We start from the raw sequence: 26,497 nt of genomic DNA on the forward strand, positions 1-26,497 counted from the left end.
CAACAGGCAGCCATGGGAAGGTAATGGATGGGTGGTGCAGACTGTTGCTAATTTATAAACCTGGGTTGGTTGTCAGCCAAACGCCAAAGTTGCAAATCAATAAATATTCTTTGGCTGCTGCCTCTGTGCCAAATGTTGACGAAACTGCGCCGCTGGCGAAATTGCTCATTTATGCATGGCTGCGTCTAAGCGAACACATCCGTACAAAATACACACACCACAAATATCTACACTCCCTACACCCCCACACACCCACTAGCCACCGCTTAGGTCCAATTTGTACGTGGGTTGTAATTGCTGGCACATGACTTTTAAAAAAAAGTACAAATACACGCTGTAGCCGTGAGTTCAGCCATACACCACATTCAAAATGTGAAAGTTAAAAGTTTTTGGTATTTCGATTTGTGTAGTTTATTTATCGAGTTCTACATGGTTAAGAGCATTTTTGGGGGGTTTTACTAGGGTACTCATCGTGAGAATACAATTTTTCGTATTTTAATTGTAGGTTAAACGATGTAGGAGATACACATTTAAATATATTTTCATATGCTGATAATTAAAGGTAAGGATTATGGTTTTTAATTGAACAAAATAAAAAAAGATTTAGGGTATGTGGATGGAACAGATTCCTAAATCCTGCTTTTGCAGTGTGGTAAATCATGGAAATAGTTACAAACTTCTGCAGCTTGCTGTATTTGATTTGAATTCCACAAAAAACACTAGGGGAATGTGGGCCACGGGGGGAACAGCCAACAAGCTGGCGTATAACATTTTTAATTTTAATTAGATCGGGCTAAATGCCTGGCAATTGCAGCCGGCAAACGGTTTCTGATTTAGGACAAGGCATCAATCATGGGACCTATTTGCTTGGCCCGAATCCAGAGGGCTTACCAATTTCCAAATTAGACACGCACATAAATGCGTTTCGAAAGGCTGGTCCCCTATTCATTTCTTAACGCTCATCCGAGCAGATAAATAAAGTGTTATTTAATTTCGGCATGCTCATGTGGCGTTTAAATGATTTATGAATCGATGTGCAGATTGGCGAGCGAGTGAATTAAATTAAATGCCAAATTTATTCATTTTATTCAATGTCATGCCAGAGTGGGAATAATTCATTATAAATTCATCATTCCGTTTGATACCCGGCGGAACGATGCCACATGGCGGATACGTAATTTACTATCTCATTTATGGCAGCCAGTGAGGAATTGGCACTAAGACAGGGCCACCTCTGCATGTGAGCGGTAACATTTTCGAATTATCCAGTCGTGTATGTGGGAATCCTCATCCTCCATCCGCCCTTCCAGCGGCAAATCCCCAATCGTATCAGCCAACCCAACACAAAGGGCATAAAGGAATAAAAACCGAATCGAGCAATCGCTTGCCAAATAAAATGTATATTTGGCAACCAGGAAGAGGGCACTTGAAACAGAAACGGAGACCGACGAGCGAGGACCGAGGACAGGACACACAAGATGCCGAAAGAAAAAGAAATTTAATTTAAATATAAGCACACTGGCGTAATGAAATTTTCACACTTGTGCAAATATTTACCAATAAAACCACCTGGAACGGTGTGCCAGCCAACTGGCAGCCCCATCCCCACTCTATGCACATGCCCCGACTTAAGCGGATAAGCCAGACAACCGACCCGAGAGCCATCGAGCCAGTCACCTCGTGTGGGAACCGGGAGCTCAGTGGCTCCGGTCCGCAGTAACCGTATCCGATCAGGACCACTATGGAACCGCCGGGAAAGGAGCAGCAGGAACAGTAGGAGCAGCTCCTGCGTGCCGCTCATAAGCCAATTGTTTGCATGGGCTTCATTTGGATGAGTGCAGGTCCTGGCTATCCTCCTTCCGGCTGCCTCTTCTCATAAGCTTAATTCGATTTAATGCTCCCGTTTGAGATATAAATGATTCGACGAGATGATGAAAAAGTGGATTGGTTAAAATGTATTGGGAATATGGAGGGCACTGGGAGAAAATGTAGAATCAAGTGCCTGCTTGAGGAAAAGATACTTGAAGTGTTAAAAAGGATCAGCTTGACAAATGAATTACTTAAAACGATATTTATTTATTTTGACACCCTATTTAAATTAATTTTTAAAGAACTATATATTCTGATTATTCAATATTCAAATAGACTAGTATGACTATCATAGAGTACATCCAAAGGCCTTTAGAAGATAATGTATTTTATAAGAAAAACGTTCTAATGGATACTATGTATCTGAAAATAAACTGATAGTGCAGATAATGCTATATTTGTATTTATTTTGCTTTGTAGTTTAAGTACAGAAATAAGTTTTCCTTTTTCTGCCAGTGTAAGCCATCGTGCCCATGTGGGTTTTAAGGCAGGAATGCGTTTACACAAAGTAAGCATAAATAAAGAAAACGCTGTCTGCGTCTGGCGCTCCATTTCAAGGAAACAAGGCAGACAGCGGTAAAAAAAGGTAAGAGAATAAAGAAAGTGGCGGAGAAAGGAGCTGGCTGTCATCTATTGCAATGGCGGTCACATTTCCCTACCGCTCCGCTCTTCGATCCGCCGTAACATATAATTTTATTTTATTTTACTTCACTTTCTGCACCGTTGTCTTTTGGGATATTGTATTCAGATAAGACATGTTTAATGTATTTTTTCTTGTCGTACAGTAATCGTTTATATTTTGTGCGCCTGGGCTTTGGGCACGAGCTCAACGTGGGGCTGTATCAGAAGCTATAGCTCCGGTGTCTGTTCGGTTTCCGTTGCTGCTTTTGATACCTTGTTACCTTGCGACCACAGAGTGGATGTGTGTGCACTGGGAGAAATACGAGGGTCTTCTTATCATTACAAATCAAAATTCATTATTGATTATGTATGTTATTTTATGTTTTTCAGAAAATAATATATAAAAAATATAGATTTTATATATAGATAGACTATCAAACATTGTTCATATTTTAGTAGGGGAAAAAGATCAAATAATATCTTGAGTTGGTAACCTTTTCCTCTTGAACATTTCTCCCAGTGCATGTGGGTGTTTGCTGGTGGAATAATGTAACTCCTGGGGAATCTCTGTGTGTCAGTTTAGCATAACAAGATATTTCTTTTCTCTGTTGGGGTTTTACGTTGCCATCGCTTTTTTGGCTAAAACATGAAATTGATTATATTTACATTAATGTGCCATCAAGTGTTGCCATTGTAAAATGTTTCTACCGCCCGTTTCCTCCCTTTGGCCGATTTCATTCGGCTGTTGGCAGAAAAGCTTTTAGATTTACCAAGGTCCAAATATTGACACTCGGATAGAAGGTGGATTGCATGCACAGGCGTTGCATGTTCCAAAATTAAGTCGCCCACACTCGGGGGCCATCCGATCCCCAAGCAACTCGCAACCGATATGTGATATAATACGCCGGCTAAGTTGGCCAGCATTCAATCTATCCCACACTCAGGACAAAGGCCATCTGCGGAGCCATCCCATCGCCATCTCCATCTACACCGCCATCTATATAGGATATCTATATAGGATGGGCTGTGTGCCTGGAGCGCATTAGGAGATGATTGAGTGGATTTGTTGTTCATGGCGATTGGCAGCCCGAGCGTTCAAATATGCAATTGTGCAGATAAACATTATTGGCTGACCAAGTGCGGACAGTATTCGGAACATAAGTAATACATAACTCTCCGTGCGGTGCGTTTAATAATGATGCTGGTCAGGTAGTGTTGCCACTGGAATTGCTGATGCAATAAATACTTGGATGCTGGTGCATAATTTGCCAGTGCTGGTATTCGGCTGATTTAATGTGGGACAACAAATTCAATTTGACCGTAATATCGGTGATGCCCTAACGATGGGGAATACAAACATCAATGTCTCCTCAAACCGAATCGATTTTGGTCTTCCAAAGTGTTGGTCTCATTTAGGGATTTACCGGAAAGTAAGGCAAATTATTTAAGAGGTTATTAGAAACAATCGTTTGCGGCTTAGGTAGCCCGAGGTATTTTGATAATTTGTATGTCTAAAATGTTTGAGTTTGAGACATTGCATTTCTGCCAACAAGTATGGGTTAATCAGTTTAAATAACTTTGCTGAAAATGAATTGTATGGACATTAAGTTTGTGCAGCTTAATCTAACAACTTGATTTCAGTTATTGTCTTTAATAATATTCCATGTGAAGGATATGGCATATTCTGATGTTATTGGGCCTCAATTATATTTGCATAAATGGAATTGATCAGCACAAGGAAACGTTAGGAATAGGAATAATTTAATTCAATATATACCTCAGACAGGCTAATCCAAGGTTTGATTAAGATAGTTACTAAGTGGCTTTAATTTACTTTATACCATGTTAGTAACGCTTAGTCATCAAGATAGAGTTTCAATTTCAAAAGTATTTAAAATGTTTGCATTTGGTCTCTGAACTATTCTCTCAAACATAATAAATCATTTTCAAGAATACTTAAAGACCACCTTTGCTGCGATTTCTATAAAATATGCTAAAGAAAACTTTAAAATACCCCAGGGGCTATCAATATTGTTAAAGTAAATACTGCCTGTAAAAAACGCTTGTATAACATTTTCCAGGTACTCCCCCCAACTTTTGTAGCTCCTACACACCCTCAAAAAACAAGCACTTTCACACTTTTTACCTCGATTGTCGCAAGAACGGAAAAACTTTTAAAGAAAATTAGCGTCAAAGTTGAATAACAAAGCATGAATAAGAAATCTTTGTGTCACTACTTTGGCTAGCCAGGATGTGGGTCGAAGGGATGGGATTCCAGGGGATGAGCCGGCGAAGTGGAGTTGCAGTGTCGCCCCAGCGTAAACAAAACTCGTTAAATAAAAGAGCAATTGTACTAACAGTGGCAGCAACAAGAACCACAACAAAGAAATGAATGAAAGAAAGAAACTAAAACGGTTAAGCGGAATATGCAAATACTTGAATGACTTTTTAAAGGTGAAATGGTGCTTAAAAAGCAATGAATGCTCTGGTCCTGGTCTAGGGAAGTTCCCCTCTTCCCCCGGGAAAACTTTTCAGTAGTTTCCCCTCGTTTTTTGCACACCTACCTGAACGCTTGTCCGCCTCATTGATGGGCACATTCTCGAGGACAATCGGCTCCGAGCGGCCCTTCTGATTGACGCTGTAGACGACCAAGTGCAGGGCCGGATGGGCATCGGGAAAGTAGTCCATGGGCATCAGATCTGGGCGAGATGGAGAGAGCAGAGGAAATTAATTAGTCCCGTGACCAACTGCAGGGCAAAGTGATTAGCTGCTTTGCAGCTCAAAAAGATTTTCCTGAAAACCAGAGATTATTCCCAAAGAAATTCTGGGGATTGCTTTCTAGGTTGCTTTCACAGGAGAGATCCAAAAGTGATTGGGACTTGATTTTGACATTTGAAAACACTGTCGATGCGCAGTTTGGAAACGAGATAGATATATAGAGTGGTGCAAGGTCCGATTTTTTTAATCCTGTATCTCACAGGTTTTTAAATTATATACCGAACGAGCGTTATTGCATGCACCCATGTAAACTTATACTTCTAGACATATTTTGAAGATATTGCTATTCGATACAGACTATTGTGATATACTGATAAAGCTAATAAATGTTCTTAATATTAACAGGATCTATTTTGGTAATTTTTTATTTCATAGATGCTGGTATATCAATACTTAGAAAGAATAAGTTATGATTTGTCTTAACATTGGAGCTCCCTAGAATAATATTTTGTTCTGTAACGTTACTTGTCAATAATAAATACCTAACTTTTATAACACCACCTTTTATATACTCTTTTATGCAAAGCGTTGCCATGTTATATATTTTTCTGCTTAGGGCTAGGATGGCCAGGTCATCTTTGATCATTAATTTAAAACTTGTAGTGCTCTGTGCAAACTTCATTAGGCAAACAGGCATTTAATTAGCACGTCGCGGTGCGAAACTTCGGTCGCATAAAATGAAAAGTTCCCGGCTGCGTGTGTTTTTCTCCCTCCGGCCCTGCCGGTGTTTTCTGATTTTCCGATTTTCCGTTTTCTGTTTTTCCGTTTTTCTGGTTTTTCTTAATGCGCGCATCAAAAGTTTTGTTTGTGCTCGTGCTCTCCTTGCACCGATAGCAGCTCATTAAAATGGCAACTAGTGCACGGGGGCGGTGTCGGTGGGGGCGTGGCAGGACTAATACGCATACATTGGCAGGCCGCAGGAACAAAAACACTTGGTGGGAGCCCCCAATCACCCCCATCACCCCGATCCACCCCCAACAACCCCTGTCAGCGTCGTTAACACGCCTGTCTAACTAATCGTGACTTTACGCTTCGTTTGACTTTGCAAATATCGCCGAAACCCCTTAACCCCGAGTCATCGATGATATGGTGGTGCCGGCTGAAAAAGATGCCACTGCAGCACGGGGGCAGGGATCGCATCGGGCCATCTCTCCCGTTGCCAAGTTGCCAACTTTAATAATCCGAAATGTGGCTCATTAACTCGCCTCAAACCCGCAGAATCAAATGTAATATTATAATTTTCGGCTCCCTGTTAACCCCCCATGATAAATCTTGCTTTTTCAACAGCTCGATTCGAGTTTTCTTCTGCCTCGGGGCCAACCACGCCCCTAGCCTCTAGCCCCTAGCCCCCGGTCCGCCCCACCCCTCCACAGCATTCTATTTCATCCAATTCCCCACCTCAAAACGCCATTGGCATAAAAGTTTTGCTGACTAGCTAAAATTCATTACAACAAAACAGGCAACAGCATGTGCCAGCGATGGTTCAGGGACAAGGAAGTGGCGGGGAGTGGGTGTTGGAAGGGGGGGGGGGGATGGAGAGGTTGAGGTCCTGGCAGCCTCAACTAATTAATCTGCGTAGTGCTGGCTGGCTAGCTGCACTGAGGAAAAGGATCTCTGGGATATGGCATAAACTTGTATTATTAACATGGCTCTTTTTTATTTTAACTTACTTAACTTATAGTATTTGGTTGTGACACAATTTCCTATCATCAGTAATTCTGGAAGCATCCTATTCATGAATAACTCCAAAAAAATCGCATTTATCAATCAGTCTAGATAAAACTATTTGAAATACGAAACCTGTTTTGTAGTTAAATGTAGATCTTTTTTTAGATTTGTAAAAATATTATAACACTATACCATTTTTTGACAACCATTATAAAGGAAATTAATCCGCTATGGATAAAAACAAAGATATTTTTGAAGCATATCTATTAAAATTTTTTAAAAATAAACCCATAAATTTCATAACTAATTCTAGAAGTATTTTCGCTCCCTGCAGCTATTCCTCTTCCCAGCCGCAGGATTTTCTCCTTGTCTTGAAGCCAACGCGCAATTTCGCCAGCTCAACTTTTTGCTCAGCTTGTTACTTTGATTTGTTTTTGTTTTTACTGTTTGCGCTGTTGTTGTCTGAGTTGTTGCTGTTGTAGCTCCTTGTTGCTGGCCGCATAAAAGTCAAGTCTTTAGTTTGCGGCTTTCACCCAGCACTGTAAATATTGTACCGCCAACACCCTGGGCCTCGTGATTTCTAAGCCAACCTCATTTAAATATAATAATACATAAGCATCGTGTAATAAAACATTGCTCTGGGGCTGTGAGAATCTGCGGAAATATTGGATTTCCCCCGAACCATTAAAGGTCGAGCAATTGAGTGGCCTGTTAAACGGACTATTTAAACAAGTTGTGTTCGTGGAGGATTTCCTTGAGCTGCGACAAAAAAAAAATGCGAAATGGCCCTGCATTATAAAGAAAAGGTGGTTGATCTTGGGTATTGTAAAGGTTTTCTTGACTTAAACTGTTAAGGATACCGATATTTATACGTACCCCAAATATTTTTTAAGCTACAGGTACAAATACAGGTAACTACTGTATGGTTTTGAATATTTCCTGTCATTTTTTAATTTTGTACCTATCTACAATCTGAATAGTTTTTTTTTTTAAATTTTCGGATCCAATGAACTTTTAAGATGTTACTTACTTGCCAATGTCATTTTATGATATGCCCCCAAAAATGATTCTATAATTGTTAATATTATAGGGAGTGGCCTCTGGCCTCTATTAAATGACCATTAGAGTACCAAATTGCAAGCCCGAATAAAGATGTTCCCCTTTACTAACCCATAAATAGGGAATCCGACTCACCTGACAGATCGATCCGGAACACCGGCACATCCACGTAGGTGCTGCTCATGTTGAGCCGCAGTTTCTTGGTCTTCGAGTCGTAGGCCTCCAGGAAGAACTGCTGCTGCAGGCCGCCGTCGTAGCCGGGCATGCACTCCAGTTCCATGGTGGAGTAGATGATGTTGTCGTAGTTGTCGAAGTTTATGGTTCCGCCGCCCGCAAAGCCGTCGTGACCGCTACCAGCCAAGCCCCCTGCCCCCGATCCGCCCAGCAAACTCTGGGTGACCACTCCGTTGCTGAAGCTGTACTCCATGCGTGAGTAGTCGAAGTGGGGGAGCTGCCATTCGGCGGCGGACTCGGTGGCTTGGGTGGCCTTGTCCCCCATGTGAGGTCCTTCGGTTGTCCTTTGAACGGCGGTGGCTGGGACTGTGGTGTCGGATGTGGAGAGGGCCACGCTGGCCACAAAGTCATCATCGCTAACATTGTACATATCATCGTCATCGCCGGCCTCCTCCTCCTCGACGTTGTCCTCCAGAGACTCCAGATCGAGTTGCTCCTCCAGGGAGAGCATGTGCTGACCGTCCACCTCCTCCACGGTCTCGTACTCCTCCAAGTCGCCGGGAGCAGGACCGTCGGCCAAGTAATCGGCATCGGTGGGCAGCTGGGCCACGTCTTCATCCAGGCCTGCGTCGTCATCGTGGTCCTCCTCCTCCTCCCGGTCGTCATTAGTCTCAGTTTCAGCATCCATCTCCGCCGCATCATCATTATCCTCTTCATCGTCGTCATCGTCGTCGTTGTCGTCATCATCGTTGTCGTTGTTGTCAGGGGAGTCCTCCTTGGAGGACGCCTTGTCCTTGACTCCCGCTGCAACTGCAACTTGCTTCGATGTTGCTGCTGTTTCCTTGACATTGTTGCCACTAATTGCTGCTACCGGCTGGTTGCTTATTTGCGGGGCATTCGGCGGCAGCAACAGTTGCTGCTGCTTCAGTTTCTGCTGCTTCTGCTGTTTGTCAAGGATGGTTAGGGATTTGCGAGACCTCTTGATGTTGCTGCTGCCGGCGGAGGAGGCCACATCCTGCTCGATTTCCACCGCCGCCGTGGCAGTGGCTGCCAATGAGGTGGCCGAGGAGGAGGATAATGATGCCGATGTGGCTGCTGCCGCCACAGTTGCCAAGATGTCATTTGCTGCCAGCCGCTTTCTTCTCCTCGAGCTCGAGCTCGGGCTCGAACTGGAACTGGAACTCGAAGTTGCATAATGATGGATTATATTGCTGTTGTGCTCGTTTGTTCCCTTCTGCTGTTGCCGTTGCTGTTTGTGCATGTTTTTCTGTCGCTTATTAAAATACTTTGCTGGCAGTTTGCCATTGTTACTGTTACTGTTGATGTTGCTGCCTCGGATGCTGCTGCTGCTGTTGCTGCTGCCTTTGCCTACATGTGACATTGATAAATTTGATTCTGCCGGCTTCCGCTGGCTGGTTATTGATGCTGCCCCTGCATCCAGCTGATGTTGCTGCTGTCTCTGCGGGATTTGGCTGGCCCGCCGCACCCGCTGCTTTGGCGACTTGGCCGGCGATCCATCAGGTTTGCTATCGCCGCCGGACTTGCCAGCAGTGGCTTGGTGTTGCTGCTGCGCCTGCTGATGTTGCTGCTGTGCCGCCTGGTGTTGCTGCTGCTTCTGCTGCTGCTGCTTCCTCTGCCGCTGCCGCTCGATGGCTGCCAATGTCTGCGACGGTGTGAATGATGTCCGCTTCTTGAGGCGCTGCAACTGCTGCGGACTGAGCTGACCGGGCTGCTTATTATTGGATTTGACCTGGCCAGCACTCGTCCTAGCCCCCATATTTTTATTGGCCACATTGTTCCGGGCAGTGCTGTTATGGCGCTCACGTACGTACTCCATGTGCGGGTAATTCGACTCGTGTCTGCCGTATTGTGTGGGCAGCATTTGATTGGCATGCATTGTCGTCTGATTCGATGAGTTCAGCGAGGCGGAGGTCACCACATACGGCCGGAGGGTACAGTTTCGCAGTGCCCCCGGCTTGGCTACAATGATCGAGTAAGCGAAACCAATCAATGGCAAACAACATTCAGAGCACACGTATTGTGTTGCACAAATAAGTCTTGTTTGAAAAATGTAATGCTACAACCTAGTTATTACTTTTGGTGCTCATAGCGCTAGAATGATATCCTAACTACACGAAAAGTAATGGCAAGTCGACCATTTCACTTCTTTGAATTTATTTTGTTACATTTTTGTATTATCATTAATACGTTTATAGAAGACAAAGGCTTATGAAAATGAAAAAATTACTCTGAGATCTGATATGAACTTAACAAAAATCAATCTCTATATGAAGCTATTTCAAAACCAAAAGATGTTGCATCATAAAAAGATGTTGCTTTTAAAAAATCTGCTAAAATTCCAGTGACTAAAATATGCTCTAAGTGATCGATGAGGGACAGTGGGACTCACCTGCTGGCACCACTTGGAACACACACGGCTCAGACTGCTTTCCAATGGCGTTCCGGCCGTAACAGGCCAGAGTTCCGTAGTCCCGCTCTCCTTTGGGCGTGTAGATCAGCTCGCTGACGGTCTCCACTGCGGGTGAATAGAGCACAATATTCGTAGTACAGGTGTAAATTGCAGTCCAGTTTCGGCGTTATTAAATTGCCCCTTTCGGCAAAGTTAAATGAAATAAGTTCTGCTCGCCCGAGCAGCTCAGTCAAGCCAACTGGGACGGCAGCAGATAATCCAATTTGGGACCGAGTGGTGCGAGTGTGTGCTTGATATTGATAAAACTCTCTGTGCCCCTCAGCCGCCCTGCTCTATTGTTCAGTTATACAGGTGTTACCACCTCTGGCCGAACTTAGGCCTCTGCGAAATGTTAGTTTCTAATGCCTGCTCAAGCGCAAGCACATGCAAATGCCTCTCCATTGCACTTACACCATCGGTTTGCTATAAGCTTCTCATGAGAAGGTTGATAGTCTATGGTTTGCAGACTATAAATAATGCACGGCAAAGAAAATTGGTTCTAAAAATGCATAAAGCTGTTTTTATTAATTAACTATGTATATCTTCTCAAGACGATTTCATACTATTAGTATTGAAAATCCATTTCGCAAATGCTTTTATAAGAGTTCTTTGAAATCGATATTATACCCAACCAAAAATGTACTTTCACAGGCACTTGCAACATCGATATTTAGAATGTTTGAATATATTTTCGTTAGGGGAAAATAAAAAACCGTATCTTGAGATCAAAAAGTTTTTTCTAAATATTACTCATACGACATGTATGCCAATAAGAATTCGAATTAACTGTAGAAATAGGGGAGCCCAAAAAAAGAAATGGTTGGTCGAAGTCTACGCCTCCTAGATTAAAATGAACATTTGATCAAAGGCAACAGTACGTATGAGTGATACAATTTAAGCCAATTCCTTTGGTTGACCTTAAATGCCCTAATGAATCAAATTTTACATTAGGACTCTGTGCATTAGGACCTTAAACATTTTCCATGCAATTGTGGATCTCCCTTATATTTATATTTGTATTGTCGTCCTATTTTCTTTATGAGAATAATTTTAGCAAAATTGTGAATAATTGTTTTTCTAATAACAATAACACCTAGATTTTTCCCAGTGCATCGACTCACCATAGGTCTCGAAGTGCGTCTCGTTGGACTCGACGACGGTGCGACGGACGTCGCTGGTGGTGGTCATGGTGGGGTCCTGGATGGTGGCGTAGTGGCCCGAGGGCACCTCGAAGTGCTCGCCGCTGGTGGAGAAGGTCCATTCGAAGTCGATTTCGGGCGGGTCCGAGTTGACGCGGCAGGGAATGGGCACGGCCTCCTCCAGGGAGGCTCCAATCACGGTGATGGTGCTGCTGCTGCAGACGGGCGCATCTGTTGGCGACACGATTGAGAGATCGAATTTAGATTTCGAGCAGGATGAGGACGGCGAATGCAAAATAATGAGCAGCTGCAATTGTCCGATTGTCCCCTGTCTATATCAAGTATTTATATTGCGAACATTTTGCTGACAGGCCGGAGGACGGGCAAATTGACAGCTCGGATTTTCAATTTAAACAAAGCAGCTGGCGTATAGTTTTTCCTCAGGTATGAGGGATATTTTAAACTTGTCATCTTTAAATATGTTTCTAGGCAGATATATTTAGTTACGGAACTTCTGCTGACGAGTAAACGATATTCATGGATTTAAATGGAAATTATGCCTAATTGGGTTGTCTTTTTCCTAGGAGGATATCAGTTTCTTAAATCTTGGTTAAAAAGAACAGACTTTTCAGTTTTCTTTCTTACTTGAAAGGAAAAGTTGCATATATTTAATGGTTGATATCTAGGAGTTTTGTTTAATATATTGAGGAATTTAAGCCTTATAAATTCCAGAAAAATTGAAATACATTTCTACCTTGCCAGCAAAAGTTTCGACATAGCTTCAAAGTGGAGTACTCCTACCACTTGGCTCATGATTTATTCAAAGTAAACTCATTTTGCGTTTTTGGTTACAAACGATTGAACTCGAAATTTTATGTCATACACGAGGCATGCCTAAAACGTACCCCCGCCGCCCCGAAATTCCCACGCAGGAAAAAAGTTTTGCTGGCAACTTTTGAAAACTGCGCCAAGTGTGCGATGTGCGTGGCATTCTGTTCCTCGTTGCCCCGTGGCAACGGAATTCTGTCATAAACAACCCGACAACGTGGCAGAGACAAAGCAACAGACAACAACCAAAACAACGCGGCAGACAACACACACAACACCTAAGCACCTGCAGGCATTTATTACCAAAGCCGCAACACTTTTCGTTGCTTTTTATTAAAAATTATTCGAAAAGTTAGAGTGTGTCGCGAGGTAAGCAGAAAATCGTGTAATGAGTTTGTATACAAATATTTGGGCACAGCGTGTAAGATAGTGATGAATAAACTATGTACTATGGGTTGATAAAGCGGGGTCTAAGTACTAGGAATGTTAGAACATTAAAAACAAAGTTACTGAAAAATATTTTATATTTAAAAATATTATAATAGTACAAAAATAGAGCAAATTATGCATTCAAAGATTTCAATATAGATATTTCTAACATGCAGCAGCATAAAATCTATTATATTATTTCACTGATAATTTAGCATGATGATAAGTTTATTGAATGACTGGCTTTATAGGTAGTAAAATCTTCTGGCACAGAAACTTAAAGTTTCTTTATTTTCCTGCACTCAAGTATTTTGGTATACCCTCCACTCTTTAAGGCCTTCGCCATTCTTCATCCTTCTTCATTTCGGTTTCATCTAGATGTCGCTGGCATTCGCACAATTCTAGGCTGAGCCATGTGGCCAGTGCCAATTCCCCGGAGCACAAGGTGCAATTTGCTGGGGAAACTGCGGCCAAGAACTTCGCATGGTCGCAAACCAATTAGATGGCCAGAAAGGAGGGAAGCCACGGCATTGTTTGCAGAGCGACGACAGAGCCAGTCGGAATTTTGTGAAAATTATGATCGAGTGCATGCCATGCTTCTCGCTATGCAAATTGGACAGAGCCATGAATCTGCGGCATAAGTACGCAATTTCGGATTATTATAAACATCTAGGGGGATAAAGCTGCAGTGGATTGCCCCGTTTTATGATCCCGAGGAGCAGTTCGTTCCTCGCACTCATAATATTTTTATGACGGCGTCAATTTCGCAATCGTAGAATGCCAATTTTAACCTTTGCTGATTAATTTCTGCAGAGATATGAGCGAACTGCTGGCACCCATAAATCAATTTATCTCAATCGCAGTCCTCAATAAAGAACCCCCGCCCCGGGCATCTATCCGATCCCACCCCGAACCCACTCCACATCCAATCAGCCATCAATCCAGCCACCCATCCGAATGCAAATGTTTACGTGGCGTATGCGCGATGCCCGTGTAAATAGCCCACGTAGTATTTGCACAGCAGTCGGTGGCGTGTATCCTTATGCATTGTACTCGTATTTACTTTCAATTATCGTAATTATCAAAAAGGGTAACGGGCAGTGGGTATATGCTATGCGGCATCCCGTATTCAGTATTCAGTATTCAGTTTTCGGCAGCGTTAACGATAATGGCAAGGCAATGCAAACGTTTGCTGATGTCTTCGTTTTTCGTTTTGGCCCTCCAGTTCGATTTTCCCTTTTCGCCTTTGTCGCCGTTGTTTCTCATTCATTTTCGATTTCATATCCCCGTGCTGATGCTGCGTAAAGTTTGTTTTCCCCGAACCAACCAGTTGTATCTACTTATTTGAGTTTGGAGGTCGGAATCCCGACCAATTCAATTTGCCAACTGTGCAGTGAGGCGCTCAAATCGGGGATAATTACATGTTTTTGGCTTCATAATTTGCTCTGTTTACGGGCTAGGGAAATTAATTAAATAACATTGAGTAAGCCGCCTCACATGATGATCGTTATGCGATGGTTAACTATAAACTAATTACAGTGCGTTCGTATTTATAAAGAGTATGCAACTCAAAAAACTCCCAACACACCTCGAAAAATCATAGTGTTAATGTTCAATTTCCATATTAAAATTTAAATAGTGTTCAGGCTGGAAATGCCAACCAATTAAATTTGGAATCTGTGCAGCGGAGCGAACGAATCGGAGAAAATTACGTTTTTTTAGTTTAATAAACTAACCATGCAAACTCGGGCTTAACTGGCATCAAAATATTCATTTAACCGGGCAATTAATTAAATAATATTCGTTAACCCGCCCTGTTTGCATGTGGGACTGGCTCGCTTTTGTTGCATTAAATATGCAGAATAAAAATTGAATTTCCCCAGCGCACCTGCTGGATGTGTGTGCACTCGCCTGACCACCTGACCACCTGACCCACCTGGCCAGGCCCCGCCCGCCTGACCTTTCCCATAATTATAAATGGTTTAATAATGACTGTGAGTTTCGATAATAAAAGCAGATCATTCATTTTTATTACCGCCCCGACCCCGCCCCCGGCTGACACGTTAAGTTGGGGGCTAAACTTTGCCCCGGTGGAAATGCCGCACGGTTACTTTATGCGGCATATGCATATTTATGCACAGGCCCACACAAACACACCCCCACAAATGCCGCTTGGTATTTAAGCATCATTAATTATTTAGAAATACAGTCGGAAGTAATGCCCTATAACGGTAATTGAGACATTTTCAATATGTGCACACAAAGGCTCCGAGCGGCGTTTATCGGTCATTTATTTTCGTGTTGTCCACAAATTATAATTACATACACTTTCGGGCCTGAAAGTGTGAAAAGGCCCTACTTCTGCCCACTCCCAGTTAGTTTCACGTCAAATCAGGGCTGTGACAATTAGAAATCAATTGAGTTATCACTTGTTTGGTCTCAGTTTACACTTGTGGCCCGGTTTTGTTATCAAGGAGCGGCCTGTTTGACTCCGATGGTAATTGGAGTCCATTAAAATGGCTGGGGATTCCACAAAAGTGTCAATTAAGTGGGACAAGTCATGAGAACTGTGGCAGGTGTGGAATATTCTGGCACACTCACTGTGGAAGGGCCTTAGACAAAGTTATATGGGGGAAGAATTGCTGTTTAATGATTTAACCAAGCCAGTCTTCATATGGTTTCCCAGGGTATCCCATTTCACTTGTTTTGCAGAACTAAACTGCTCAATCCAATTATAATTTACCTGCAAGGGGCTTACTTATTTTATGTAAATAACAATAATCGCAAGGTTTGGGAAAGCCAAAACTTGACATGCCTTGAAGCCATCTAACTAAATTTGCGTGAAAGCTAACCTCAGGAATTTAATTGAAATTATGGAAATACCAAAACATTGTAACCAGCTCTACTTTGTTTGGTCAAGATTTCCAGGTAGTCACTGTTTTTATTTCTTCAGAATAAATACATGTAAGTAAACGTAATCTGCATAGAAAACCTTCTATTTATTGGCTATCAAAGTAGCCAAATAATAAAATGCTTTTCCAACTATTCTCAAAAATCGATTTGCTATTGTGTAGAGTATCAACCATGTATGCGATTTAAATGTGACTATTTTCCGGCATGGAAATTCGAATTAAAATGTCTGCAAACGGCCACTGAAATTCGGGTTTGGCGAGTAAAAATTTGTGAAGATGTGTCGTTTGTTTGATAAAACACAAACTCAAATGCACTCACGCACAAGCTACACAACACACTCTTTATATAGAATATACCCTATATGGTGTGTGGCGATGTAAACGGATTGCAGGGGAGTGCCACAATATAGATCCGTTGCATTGTGCACATTACGGCTTTTTGCACAAAATATTTTCTGTCATTTTAGCATACTTTAGTTTTGGACATTGTTGGTGTCCATCCTGTGTGTTCAGGGGAGGGGGCATTGTGCGATTTTGTCAAGTGCACAGCCGCCGTTGTTGTTATTGTGGCTGCCCATTTTCCAACTGGGCGTGGCATGAAATAAATGTGTAAATGCGAATACCCCCCCTTTTCTCTCGGTGTCTGTCTATTTGCGCATAAATTTATGCATATGTATTTTTAATGCTCCGCTCCACTGACATCAACTGTCAGCATAATTTTGTGCAAATTTTCGGTTTTTTTTTGTTAAATATTTCGAAATTGGATTTTTATGTACATAGTTTTCATTTTAACACCGATCGCAAGATACGTGTTTTCTTGTTTAACGTCGGAGGAACTACATTTTTAATTGATATGCCGTTGGATATGGATTATAAACTTCCGGTTTAACACCGTTTTATAATATTTTTCAATTATCAAAAATATTTGTAGTAATTGCTAGTACAATTTAAATGTTTGAGAGGAGAAAAGGTTTTGTAGAGTCCTTCTTAATATGCGAATAGCTTAGGAATCTTTATAGTTCACTAAAAAGTGAAACAGCTTTTATAACTTACATCGTATCCTCAAGTTGACTGGGGCTGACTGGGTTTCCCCGCGGTCATTGGCCGCCGAGCAGGCGTAGAATCCCGAGTGGACGCGGCCCACTCGCTGGAGAACCAGGGAGCGGGTGGAGATGATGATGCCCCAGGACACGTTCTGGGTGACCGGTTGGCCCTGCAGGAAGAACAGAAATCACCCGGTTAATGAGGGCAAGTTAAGCATTATAATATAGTCCAAAACTCACGTCATGCGACCACATGATGCGATGCTCCTTGGGATTCGACTTGATGTGGCACTCGAAGTAGACGTCGTCGCCCTCTTTTATGTCGTCCGGACGCAGTGTGGAGCCCAGCGACAAGGTGACCTGCGGAGGATCTAGAAAGCAGCAGAAAACCCACTTGTTAATAGTTGGCTTCCCGTCTTAATTGGCTGCGCTAATATGGAAATTTCGACGAGCGCCTTGCGCCTTTCTTATGTGTACATTCAAATTGGCTGGCTGCAGGGGGCCCCATATAAAATATAAAATCGAAAAATATTATTGCATAATAAAACGGAGAAATGTACGGCGCGCTGTTGTCGTCATCAATCTACAACGTCGCTGCGCAGCCCATAAAAGTTAACAACGCGGCGGCGGAACCGCGTTATAAACCTCCTCATTCCGTATCCCGTATCCCAGATCCAAACAGGCTAACCAATGAGTATGACAGAAATTTTTAAATTAAAATCGTTCCGCTGCCGCGAGCAGCGCCCCAATATCAATGATGGATCATATAAAATATTTAGTGTTTTTCCATCCTTTTTGCCATTTTTACAGCATCATGATTGGCTGAAACTGAAAGCGAAACCCTCGCAACAAATTGTTACTGTTATGGCCGCGGAAAATGTCTGAGAAGGGGTTAAGCAGCCTGGAAACTGTAAAACAGTTGATTCCAGGTGGTTACCAGGTTTTTCTCTCAGGTGAAAAAATGAATCACAGTCTTCCATTTGCCCACTCCGTTTTCCGATCAATGGGGCGGTCCATTAAAAGCTTAAGCCATCGCCGCTAATCCTTTGGAGCAGCTTTTCCTTGTGTACTTCTAATTTCATATTTCCACGCTGGACCGGGTCAAAAGGGCATGGAAAACTTTCTCTAACTTTCAGTTGAAGCTTACGCGCTCGCCATTCAATATTTATGGCTGAACTTCGCACACATAGCTGGGGATCTATGCGTGACTTTAAAATTCAATAAATTTATGATTATCCGAAGGAAAACCCATGGCAAAACAAAGTGACAACACTGAAATAACTAACCCAAAGGAACGTGTTAGTGGGGGCGAACTTAAACCGTGCTCGTTCCCTTCGGAAAAGTTGAAGGTCGCGATTGCTGTTGATTTTAAATTGATAATCATATAAAGTAAAATTTATGGCATTTCGCTGGCGCTGGAGCAAATATGCGAAACGAGGCACAACAGGCAACAAATTTTTCGCCAGCTTTTTTATGGCCACGCTAAAAGTCAACGGAATAAATATTGACATACAGAGAACGGCTTCATTCTGGGCCAATTCCGATGGCAGAAGCGTGGCTGTATGTAAATAATGCCGTATAATTTAGACTTATTTGCACAGGCGACTTTGATTTGTGCCCTGCCTGCATTTATGAAAATTCTAATCGCTTTTGTGGAATGTGTGCGCTTGCAAAAAAGGTCCATTGGCTCTGCATGATTGTTTGACTGTCTAAAAAATATTTTTCATTTCAGATGTAGGATGCTCCCCATGAAGCCACTCCATAAAAAATTGCTTGTAGATGTGTCCCTTTGTTGGTATTTTTTTTAAAAGCTTAAAAAAAGGAATTCTGGGAATTTAAAATAGGGTTTCTACAAATAAAACAAAGTTTCCAAACGAGTCAGGGTAGTTTCCTACATATTCTTATAGGTTTTTCTTGTAACATTGAGAGGGTTTGCGTAACCGTTTCGACATGATGTGAGCTAGCCGCTGCATCGTTTAAAACATTATAATTTCTTTCACTTTTGTAGACAATAACGATGCTATTTTACACAGCAATAACTAAACCCTTTAGCAAAGGTTAGACCTGAAGTAGGTACAAAAAGTAGTGGGTATACAAAATAAAACCAAACTCTCTCATAGTCTAAGCTCTTTTCTTTGAGTGTTCCTTCGATTAAACGTTCCACTTAAAACTATGACATTCATCATCAGCGAGTCCACAATTTCTTTTACTTATATAGTTTTGACAATACAGATGATAATATACACAAAATTGTTTAGGTCCTTGGCAAAGATTTAACCTTATAGTGGGTAGAAAAAGTATGTAACAAATAAAACCAAACTCTCGCCTAGTCTAAGCCCTTTTCTTTGAGTGTTCCTTCCATTAAACGTTCCACTTACAGATGACATTCATCACGAGCGAGTCCTCGATTTCTTTCACTTATATAGTTTTCTCAATACAGATGATAATTTACACAAAATTGTTTAAACTCTTGGCTTAAGATTTAACCCTATAGTAAGTAGAAAAAGTATATAATAAATAAAACCAAACTCTCTCCTAGTCCTAGCACTTTCTTTTGAGTGTTCTTTAAATCAATCGTTCCACTTACAGATGACATTCATTATCAGCGAGTCTTTGATTTCTTTCACTTACATATATAGTTTTGACAATACAGATGATAATTTACTCAAAATTGTATGAACCCTTGGCAAAGACTTAACCTTATATAGAAGAAGTATGTAACAAATAAAACAAAACCCTCGCCTAGTCTAAGCCCTTTTCTTTGAGTGTTCCTTCCATTAAACGTTCCACTTACAGATGACATTCATCACGAGCGAGTCCTCGATGGCCGAGTTCTGCAGCCGTGGGTTGGAGCCCTCGCACTTGAGCATCGTGCCGTCGTCCTCGGGCTGAGGATAAAATGTCAATGTGGATATGACTCTTCCATTGCCCTGGCTCGTTGACAGCTGGGTGGGGTGGGTGAGGAAAAGAGATGAAGTGAAATCGATTAGAAAAGTGCCCGCTGGCCACAGGAGGAAATTCATAAATAAGGCTTTCGCCAGGCCAAGATTGAGTTAGAGGCTCTGGGCGGAGGAGGGCTTACCTGGCCACGTTTGAAGGGCCGATTATTTTGCGTCCATTTGATTTCCGTGTCCGGCACCGATCCGGCCACAATGCAGGTGAGGTTGTACTGCGTGTTCGAGGCAAAGACCTTCAACTTATTGGTTAAATTGACTGATGTGGGTTTGACTGTGGGTGTTTAGGGTTTAAGGTTTAAGGGGATTAGGCGTGACCGGCAATATTGACTGCTCGTTGCGGCACTCACGTAACATTTCGATGCGGATGCTGCGCTCCACGGGCGCCACCAGCTTCGTGTTGGACGCCTGGCAGCGGTACGTGTTGTTCAGGGCGGAGCGCGAGATCTGGGCCACCTCCAGGCGGTTGACGGTCACATGGCGGCCCATGGAGACCCCGCTGCCCGCCTCCAGGGCGCGCGTTCCGTTCAGCCAGGTCACCGTCGGCTCGGGTCGACCTGTTGATGGAGGAGGAAAACCCATATTAATTACACACATCATCGAATATAACTATTTCATTCGAGTTTAAGGTAAGGTGTAAGGCACGAGCTATGTGCAACCCAGAGAAGGTCAAAAAACGGCTTATATTTAGGACGAGTGTAAAGAGTGTATATCATATTGTTAAGGGACTGATGCGATCAATAAATAATAATATATGTTCTTCAATATTTTAAGTAAATTTATAAATGCTTACTATCTGGTCAATTACAACAGCGGATGATAAGGTTTGTTAAATTATTTAACCAGTATTTCTTTTTCATAGCAATCTTGTATACTTAAAATAGGCAATATTATGATTTTCGAACCCAGTTACCGAAAGAAAAAGTAAATTATTATTCTATAGAAATATTTATTAAATTAAATTTCGGTTTTATGGTTATATAAAACGATTACCCTAATATATTGCGAATTAACAAAATCTAAATAGGGAAGCGATTTCGGAAACAATTCATGGATTCTATGATGGCAACACAAAGGAAAACAGTCCCGCCACACCTCCGCAATCCAAATTCAAATTTAAATTAATGCTTAATGCATAAATTAATTTTAAATTTCGTGCCAACTGTTTTTCGCTGGCAGCAAACTTTTCCACTCATGCATTATTAACCCGCCCGTCTAGAGAGAGTTTCCCGAGGTGGTTTTCTAACGGAAGCGGCGTGACCACAGAGCCGCGTTCGAAAATTTATGACCGAAAAAAAGTGAAGGAAACTTTCAACATTTTAATGATAATGCGCATTTAGCAGTGTGTACCCAAGGCTTTTAAAAAAGGCTTAGCCAGCTTAACTAGCAAAGTTGGGCGCTGGATGGCTGGGATGGATGGATGGATGGTCGAAAAAAGGCCAGGAGGCGGTCATGGGTTTGCCAGCAAACGCATAAGCGTGAATATTGAATTAGTTGGTTGGGGAGCCAGAGGGAAAGTTTTTGGGGACATGCTGATGACCCCGGATGAAAAACAATCCCGACACGAGGGGAGAACGGATAAAGGCGCATTTTGATACAATTGGTGGCGTTGGGAGAGCAGATTAAGTTATTGACTTTGCCGAAATATATTTTAATATTTTGGTTGTATTAGAGAGTAATTAAAAGTGAATTACAGAATCGGTTAAACGATATTGTTCAATATTTACATAGACTATTAAATAAACAAATTTGCTTTTAAAAAGGTTTCATTTGCAACGATAACTTTGTAAATATTGCGTTTAGATTTCCTATAATCTGGCCAAATCGAAACTTGTTTATATCAATAAGATTTTCTTAATTTAAAATCATTTTTATTCCCTTTAGTTAAGCAAGAGAACTGTTTTGTTTAGTACCTACAGAAGTTACTACAATTAAAAATGTTTATCCGAGTAGACCAACAGGGGAACAGCTGCCCAAAGAAAGATGAACTCTCGCATTCACATCTGCTTTAAAACCCATCCCTACCTGTCTCAATTTACCCAATGAGTAAAAATATTAAATTAATAAAATATGACTTGGCCATATGCTCGATTGACTATCGATTCACTCCCCAGAGCTGCGAGTTCCCGATGCAGTTTTCCGAATCTGCAGCCCGGCATTTCAATTGAAATGCTGCAATCACTTTTTCGCTCTGCTGCCATCGCTCAATGCCGGAGAAAGTGGTAGGGAAAGGCATTTCGCTCGCTCACATATCAAATGTACGAAAATATTTTTAATCCGTTTAAGTGCCCAAAGCCTGGGCCCCGACTGCTTGCCTTTGGCATAGCCATTGGGTTCGGTTTGGGCCATTAAGTGAGCCAAGTGAATGCGGCGGAAATGAGCAACAATAGCAACAAGCAGCTGGGGATTGGGTTTTTTGGGGGTTGCAGATGGGGGATGGTAGATGGGAAACGGGCGACGGGAGATTGAAGGGCGAAAGTAGCTGATAGCTGGAGTGTGGACTTGGGAATTTACTGCCAGAATGCCAGAGTACTGGCTGATTGCAAAGGATACTCGGCGACAATAAGCCAGCGGGACACACGCACACACGCCGAAATGTTGGCCGGAATGGGAATGGGGATGGGGACGGGATGGGAATGCAGGGATAATAGACAAATAACAGTTTCCCTGCGGCATTTAGCTGGCTTTCACTTCCCCCGCCCCCAACTCTCGCCACTTTCTTTCTCCTCCACGCAGCAACCCCCAACCACCGCCCACCGCCCACCGCCCACTTCCTTTGTGTAATGAAGACAGCGCCTTTGCCATTTGCTAAGCCATACTTACGCTTGTTGACAATTGCTCCGCCGGACAATGCCCACCGGAGTGAGGGGTCAAATACGCAAAGGACTGCGGAACTGAACTCAACTGGAACCGGACACACAATGGATAGCCCGGGCCCTTTTATGGCGGGCTGCTAGATTAGCTTTTTATTGCCGGTATTAATTGCTATTAGTCGAAGTTAATAAACTTGATAAAGCAATTTGGCATTTGGCGTTTATTGTGCCGGGGGCTATGATTGGTGGCTGGCCATAAAAATGGCGTCGGGATTTGCATTAGCTTTAATCAGGATGCGAACACCCACCGGTCGGCGAGCGAATACCTCACCATCGCCATCACCATCGTCTGTCGACGCCATGTGGCGCTGAAATTGCGATATTAGTTAATTTGGCTTTGAGCCCTCAGAGGGGGCCAAATGAAATACGAGCTTGCACTGCGGTCTTCCAAGGAGCCAACCAGTGCACTGGGAAATTACTCGATCTACGATCGGGAATATATTCAAAATCTTGGGACAATATTGATAGTAACTGCCTAGCATTCATATTATTTATTTATTAATTCATTGTTAAAAGACGGGGTTTAAATTTAATTCGATTTGATAATAGATTGATAGATAATTTATAATAGAACTCATGATTTGTTTAATAACTAAATTTCATTCATTCTGATAATTAAATCTACTAAAAACATTTTTACTAGCACCTGGGGGTAATACACAGTTTAAAGTACCAGTTGCGAATAGCTAACTATCCCTAATCAAGCAAGTTTTATCTCAGGTTTAGGAAAAGCAATTTCCCTAAGTGCAGGGGTGGCAGCATGGGGCGGTGTGGAAAATGTTGCATACAAATCAGAGGCAATGCCACCTGCCAAGAAGCGTGTCGCTCAGCAGGTGTCAAAAGCGAATGTTGTCGACGTCGTCGTCGCAGGTTCGCATGGAAGGGAACTCCGACCCCCTTTGGCACCAAGGCCCCCTGACCCCCGGCCCTGGCTGCTTAGCTCATTCACATGCGGTTAGTCAAAGCGGCGACGTGAGGCAGTGCTGCCAAAGCAAACCAAGAGGCGAAATGCCAAGGCGCAGGATGAATCCTTTGGCTGGAGAGTGCTGCACGTGAACAGGAGCACTGCAGGCGGCGGTGACAGCAGCCAGGAATCACCGGAGCAACCAAACACCAGCTGCCATTCGAGAGGTGAGGCGAATAATGAGCTAGCATTTGCCAAGAGCGGGTTGCACAAAGCCCGGGGTCCTTCAGTCGAAATTGGGCCACTACTTCGGGATAGAGTTCAAGAACAGGCTTAAAGAAGGTGCTTCAAGATTTCGCTTTGGTGTTCAAAGCACAAGAAAGTTGGCTTGAGCAGCGAAGTTTTGTTTTCTAATTAGAGCTTGTAGTTCAACAGCTATTGCTTTAATATAGCATGGCAAGTATGTATAACCATATCGAGCAATTGAAATCATACGTATATTATATAAACCGAATATGTACATATATGTGGCACATTTGCATATTTTAAAGCTGAGAATATCTTAAAGTCGTTCGATCAAGAAACCAATGTAGTTGGGGTATGAACAACGAATCCAGGCCGTTCCGTCTTATACTCGTATACTATCTTCATAAAAAAGAAGACTTTTGGGGAAGTTTCACCCGAGACATACAGTATAAAACATCAGGACTAAAAATATACTCGGAAATAACTCCACAATGTATAAAAATATTGACACTAAAAGTGTGAAAAGCTAAAATTATCACGGTTTTCCCTTTAAAGGAGTGAAAATCATCTAGGTATCCTATTTAAGTTCCAATCATTAAATCATGCCGAGCTAAGGATAACAAAGCCCTTGAATATTGCCAACTTCTCAAGCCAACTCAAGCAGTTCAATGAACCGTGTCCACTGGCTGTCTGTAATAATCAACTAATTCCACTATCAAGCGGACTTAAAAACTTTCACGAGCATCAGTAACAACTTCTACCCCATCAGCTGCATTTTGGACTTTAAGCTCAGCGAAAACCCATTTAGTATGGCCAGAGAAAAAAGCAGCTCGCAAATCGCGTTGCTAGTTGACATGGAAAATGTCTGGGGTGTGCGCCGAAAATATTGTTGTCAGAAAAGTTAATGATTTATAATGCTGATGTCGGGCATTCGTCGCCATCGCCAGTTCCGTTGGGTCGAGTTCGGTTCGGTTCAGCTCGGTTCGCATCCATGGGGTTCAGTCATGCAAGGAGAACCCCTCAAGCCAAGCCAGCGAAGCGAGCAACTTGTACAAAAATTTTTCACACTTGCCAGCAGAAAAAGGCGAGTGAAAAGTTTAGTGGATGCGGTCGATGGGGTGCGCGTGTTTTCCTTTCACCTTGGGGACCTCTTTAAAGATTTACGATGCCACATATGCCTACAGGTCATAGCTCGGCCAATGGATGTGCCTCGCACGACAAAAGCACGCCAGACGCTCGAAATTGTTGCATTTTCCCCTGAAAACTGGTAAACCGGCAGAGTGGCAAACTGGCAATGACAGCGGCCACAGACGCAGGAGGATCCTCCACAGACGATGTCCTGGTGGCGTCTGTGGAGCGGCAATGTCACCGCAGACTTTGACATACATTTATTTTTATTATTTACGATGACTTAGCCAGCCCGGCCCTGTCCCCACTCGAACCAGCAGACTCGGTCACGGCTGGGGCCTATCTGGGCCTTTTCATCTTTAATTCTTTAAATAGACTGGCAGGGTCGAGTGGGGGATGCGAACGAGGCTGAAACGGAATCTCGAACTAAAGACTGCACCGAGAAAAAGTAGTTAGCAGTGTCGGGGTCGAGTTACACTTAAAAAAATCCCCCGTCTATGGATCATTGGTATAGTAATGTAAAAAGGGCATGCGATTTTTTAATACTTATAATAACAGTTTAACGTATTGTAGTTTAATATCTTAAGATTTATTGAGATTATAAAATATTAAAATGAACAAATTCTATACCAAGCTACAGATCTAGTGTTCCAAGACATGGTAAATGTAACTTTCTCTAACTTTCTCTCTGTGTGCCCCTGGAATCAGTTGCGTTTTTGCGCCGACCTCCCCAGCTTGATAGCCTTTTGTCTGAGTGCCACATTTATGTGGCAGAGGGTACGTGTATGCGTTGGTGTCGTTTATCATGATTTACTTACCGCCACGCACTTCACATGTCAACACAATATTATCGCCCTCGAGCAATGGACCCACAGCTCCGGCAACATCGCGTCCGGAGGCATCGTACACGAGTATTTGATGCGGAGGAACTGCAGGGAAAATGGAGAAAGCGGGATAGTCGTTATGAAAGGATGCACTAAGAAAAGTCAGTTTCAGGAGTTGTAAATTGAGTGCTCTATTCGGAAAAATATGTTAGTAATTTAAGCTATAACTTTGTTTTTAAAATGCTTATATTATCAACCTTAATTCTGAATATGGTCTTTAAATCAATGATACTTAAGTGATGCCATGATCCATTACAAAATGTAACCAACGTTAGAATTTTTGAATTTCTGACAATGATATAGGAGTTCTTCTAATCTACACAGACATTTTTTGCAGTGTTCGTGGTAGCACTGAGCTCTCCTTAATGGCGGTGCACTGCCTTTTGGGTACTCACCAATAACCGTTAAGTTAATTCTATGATTACGCGTGGGCGAGTTCTGAAAGTCGACGCGGCAGCGGTAAACCTGTTGAGGAAACCAATAAAAAGTATACAATAACACGGCGCAGTTTTCGGGTG

The 26,497-nt window shown here is 42.5% G+C and overlaps 1 protein-coding gene across 3 annotated transcripts in view; it reads right to left on the minus strand.

Moving 5' to 3' along the window:
• Positions 1 to 26,497, minus strand: part of side-III (sidestep III) — a 106,814-nt gene that overhangs the window by 5,942 nt on the left and 74,375 nt on the right. For 2 of the 3 annotated variants that reach the window (XM_036819043.3, XM_036819042.3), the window contains exons 5-15: positions 26,375 to 26,444; positions 25,914 to 26,024; positions 20,295 to 20,501; positions 20,073 to 20,218; positions 19,785 to 19,935; positions 17,231 to 17,361; positions 17,001 to 17,160; positions 11,761 to 12,009; positions 10,580 to 10,705; positions 8,131 to 10,149; positions 5,055 to 5,189 (exon numbers count right to left, since the gene is read on the minus strand). In XM_036819043.3, coding sequence (XP_036674938.3) covers positions 5,055 to 5,189; positions 8,131 to 10,149; positions 10,580 to 10,705; positions 11,761 to 12,009; positions 17,001 to 17,160; positions 17,231 to 17,361; positions 19,785 to 19,935; positions 20,073 to 20,218; positions 20,295 to 20,501; positions 25,914 to 26,024; positions 26,375 to 26,444 — 3,505 coding nt within the window. Of the gene's footprint in view, positions 1 to 5,054; positions 5,190 to 8,130; positions 10,150 to 10,579; positions 10,706 to 11,760; positions 12,010 to 17,000; positions 17,161 to 17,230; positions 17,362 to 19,368; positions 19,394 to 19,784; positions 19,936 to 20,072; positions 20,219 to 20,294; positions 20,502 to 25,913; positions 26,025 to 26,374; positions 26,445 to 26,497 lie in introns of those variants that run through there. The other variant, XM_070995810.1, reaches the window with a different exon arrangement.

This window comes from Drosophila suzukii, chromosome 3 (genome assembly GCF_043229965.1).
Source record: "Drosophila suzukii chromosome 3, CBGP_Dsuzu_IsoJpt1.0, whole genome shotgun sequence".
Taxonomy (NCBI): domain Eukaryota; kingdom Metazoa; phylum Arthropoda; class Insecta; order Diptera; family Drosophilidae; genus Drosophila; species Drosophila suzukii.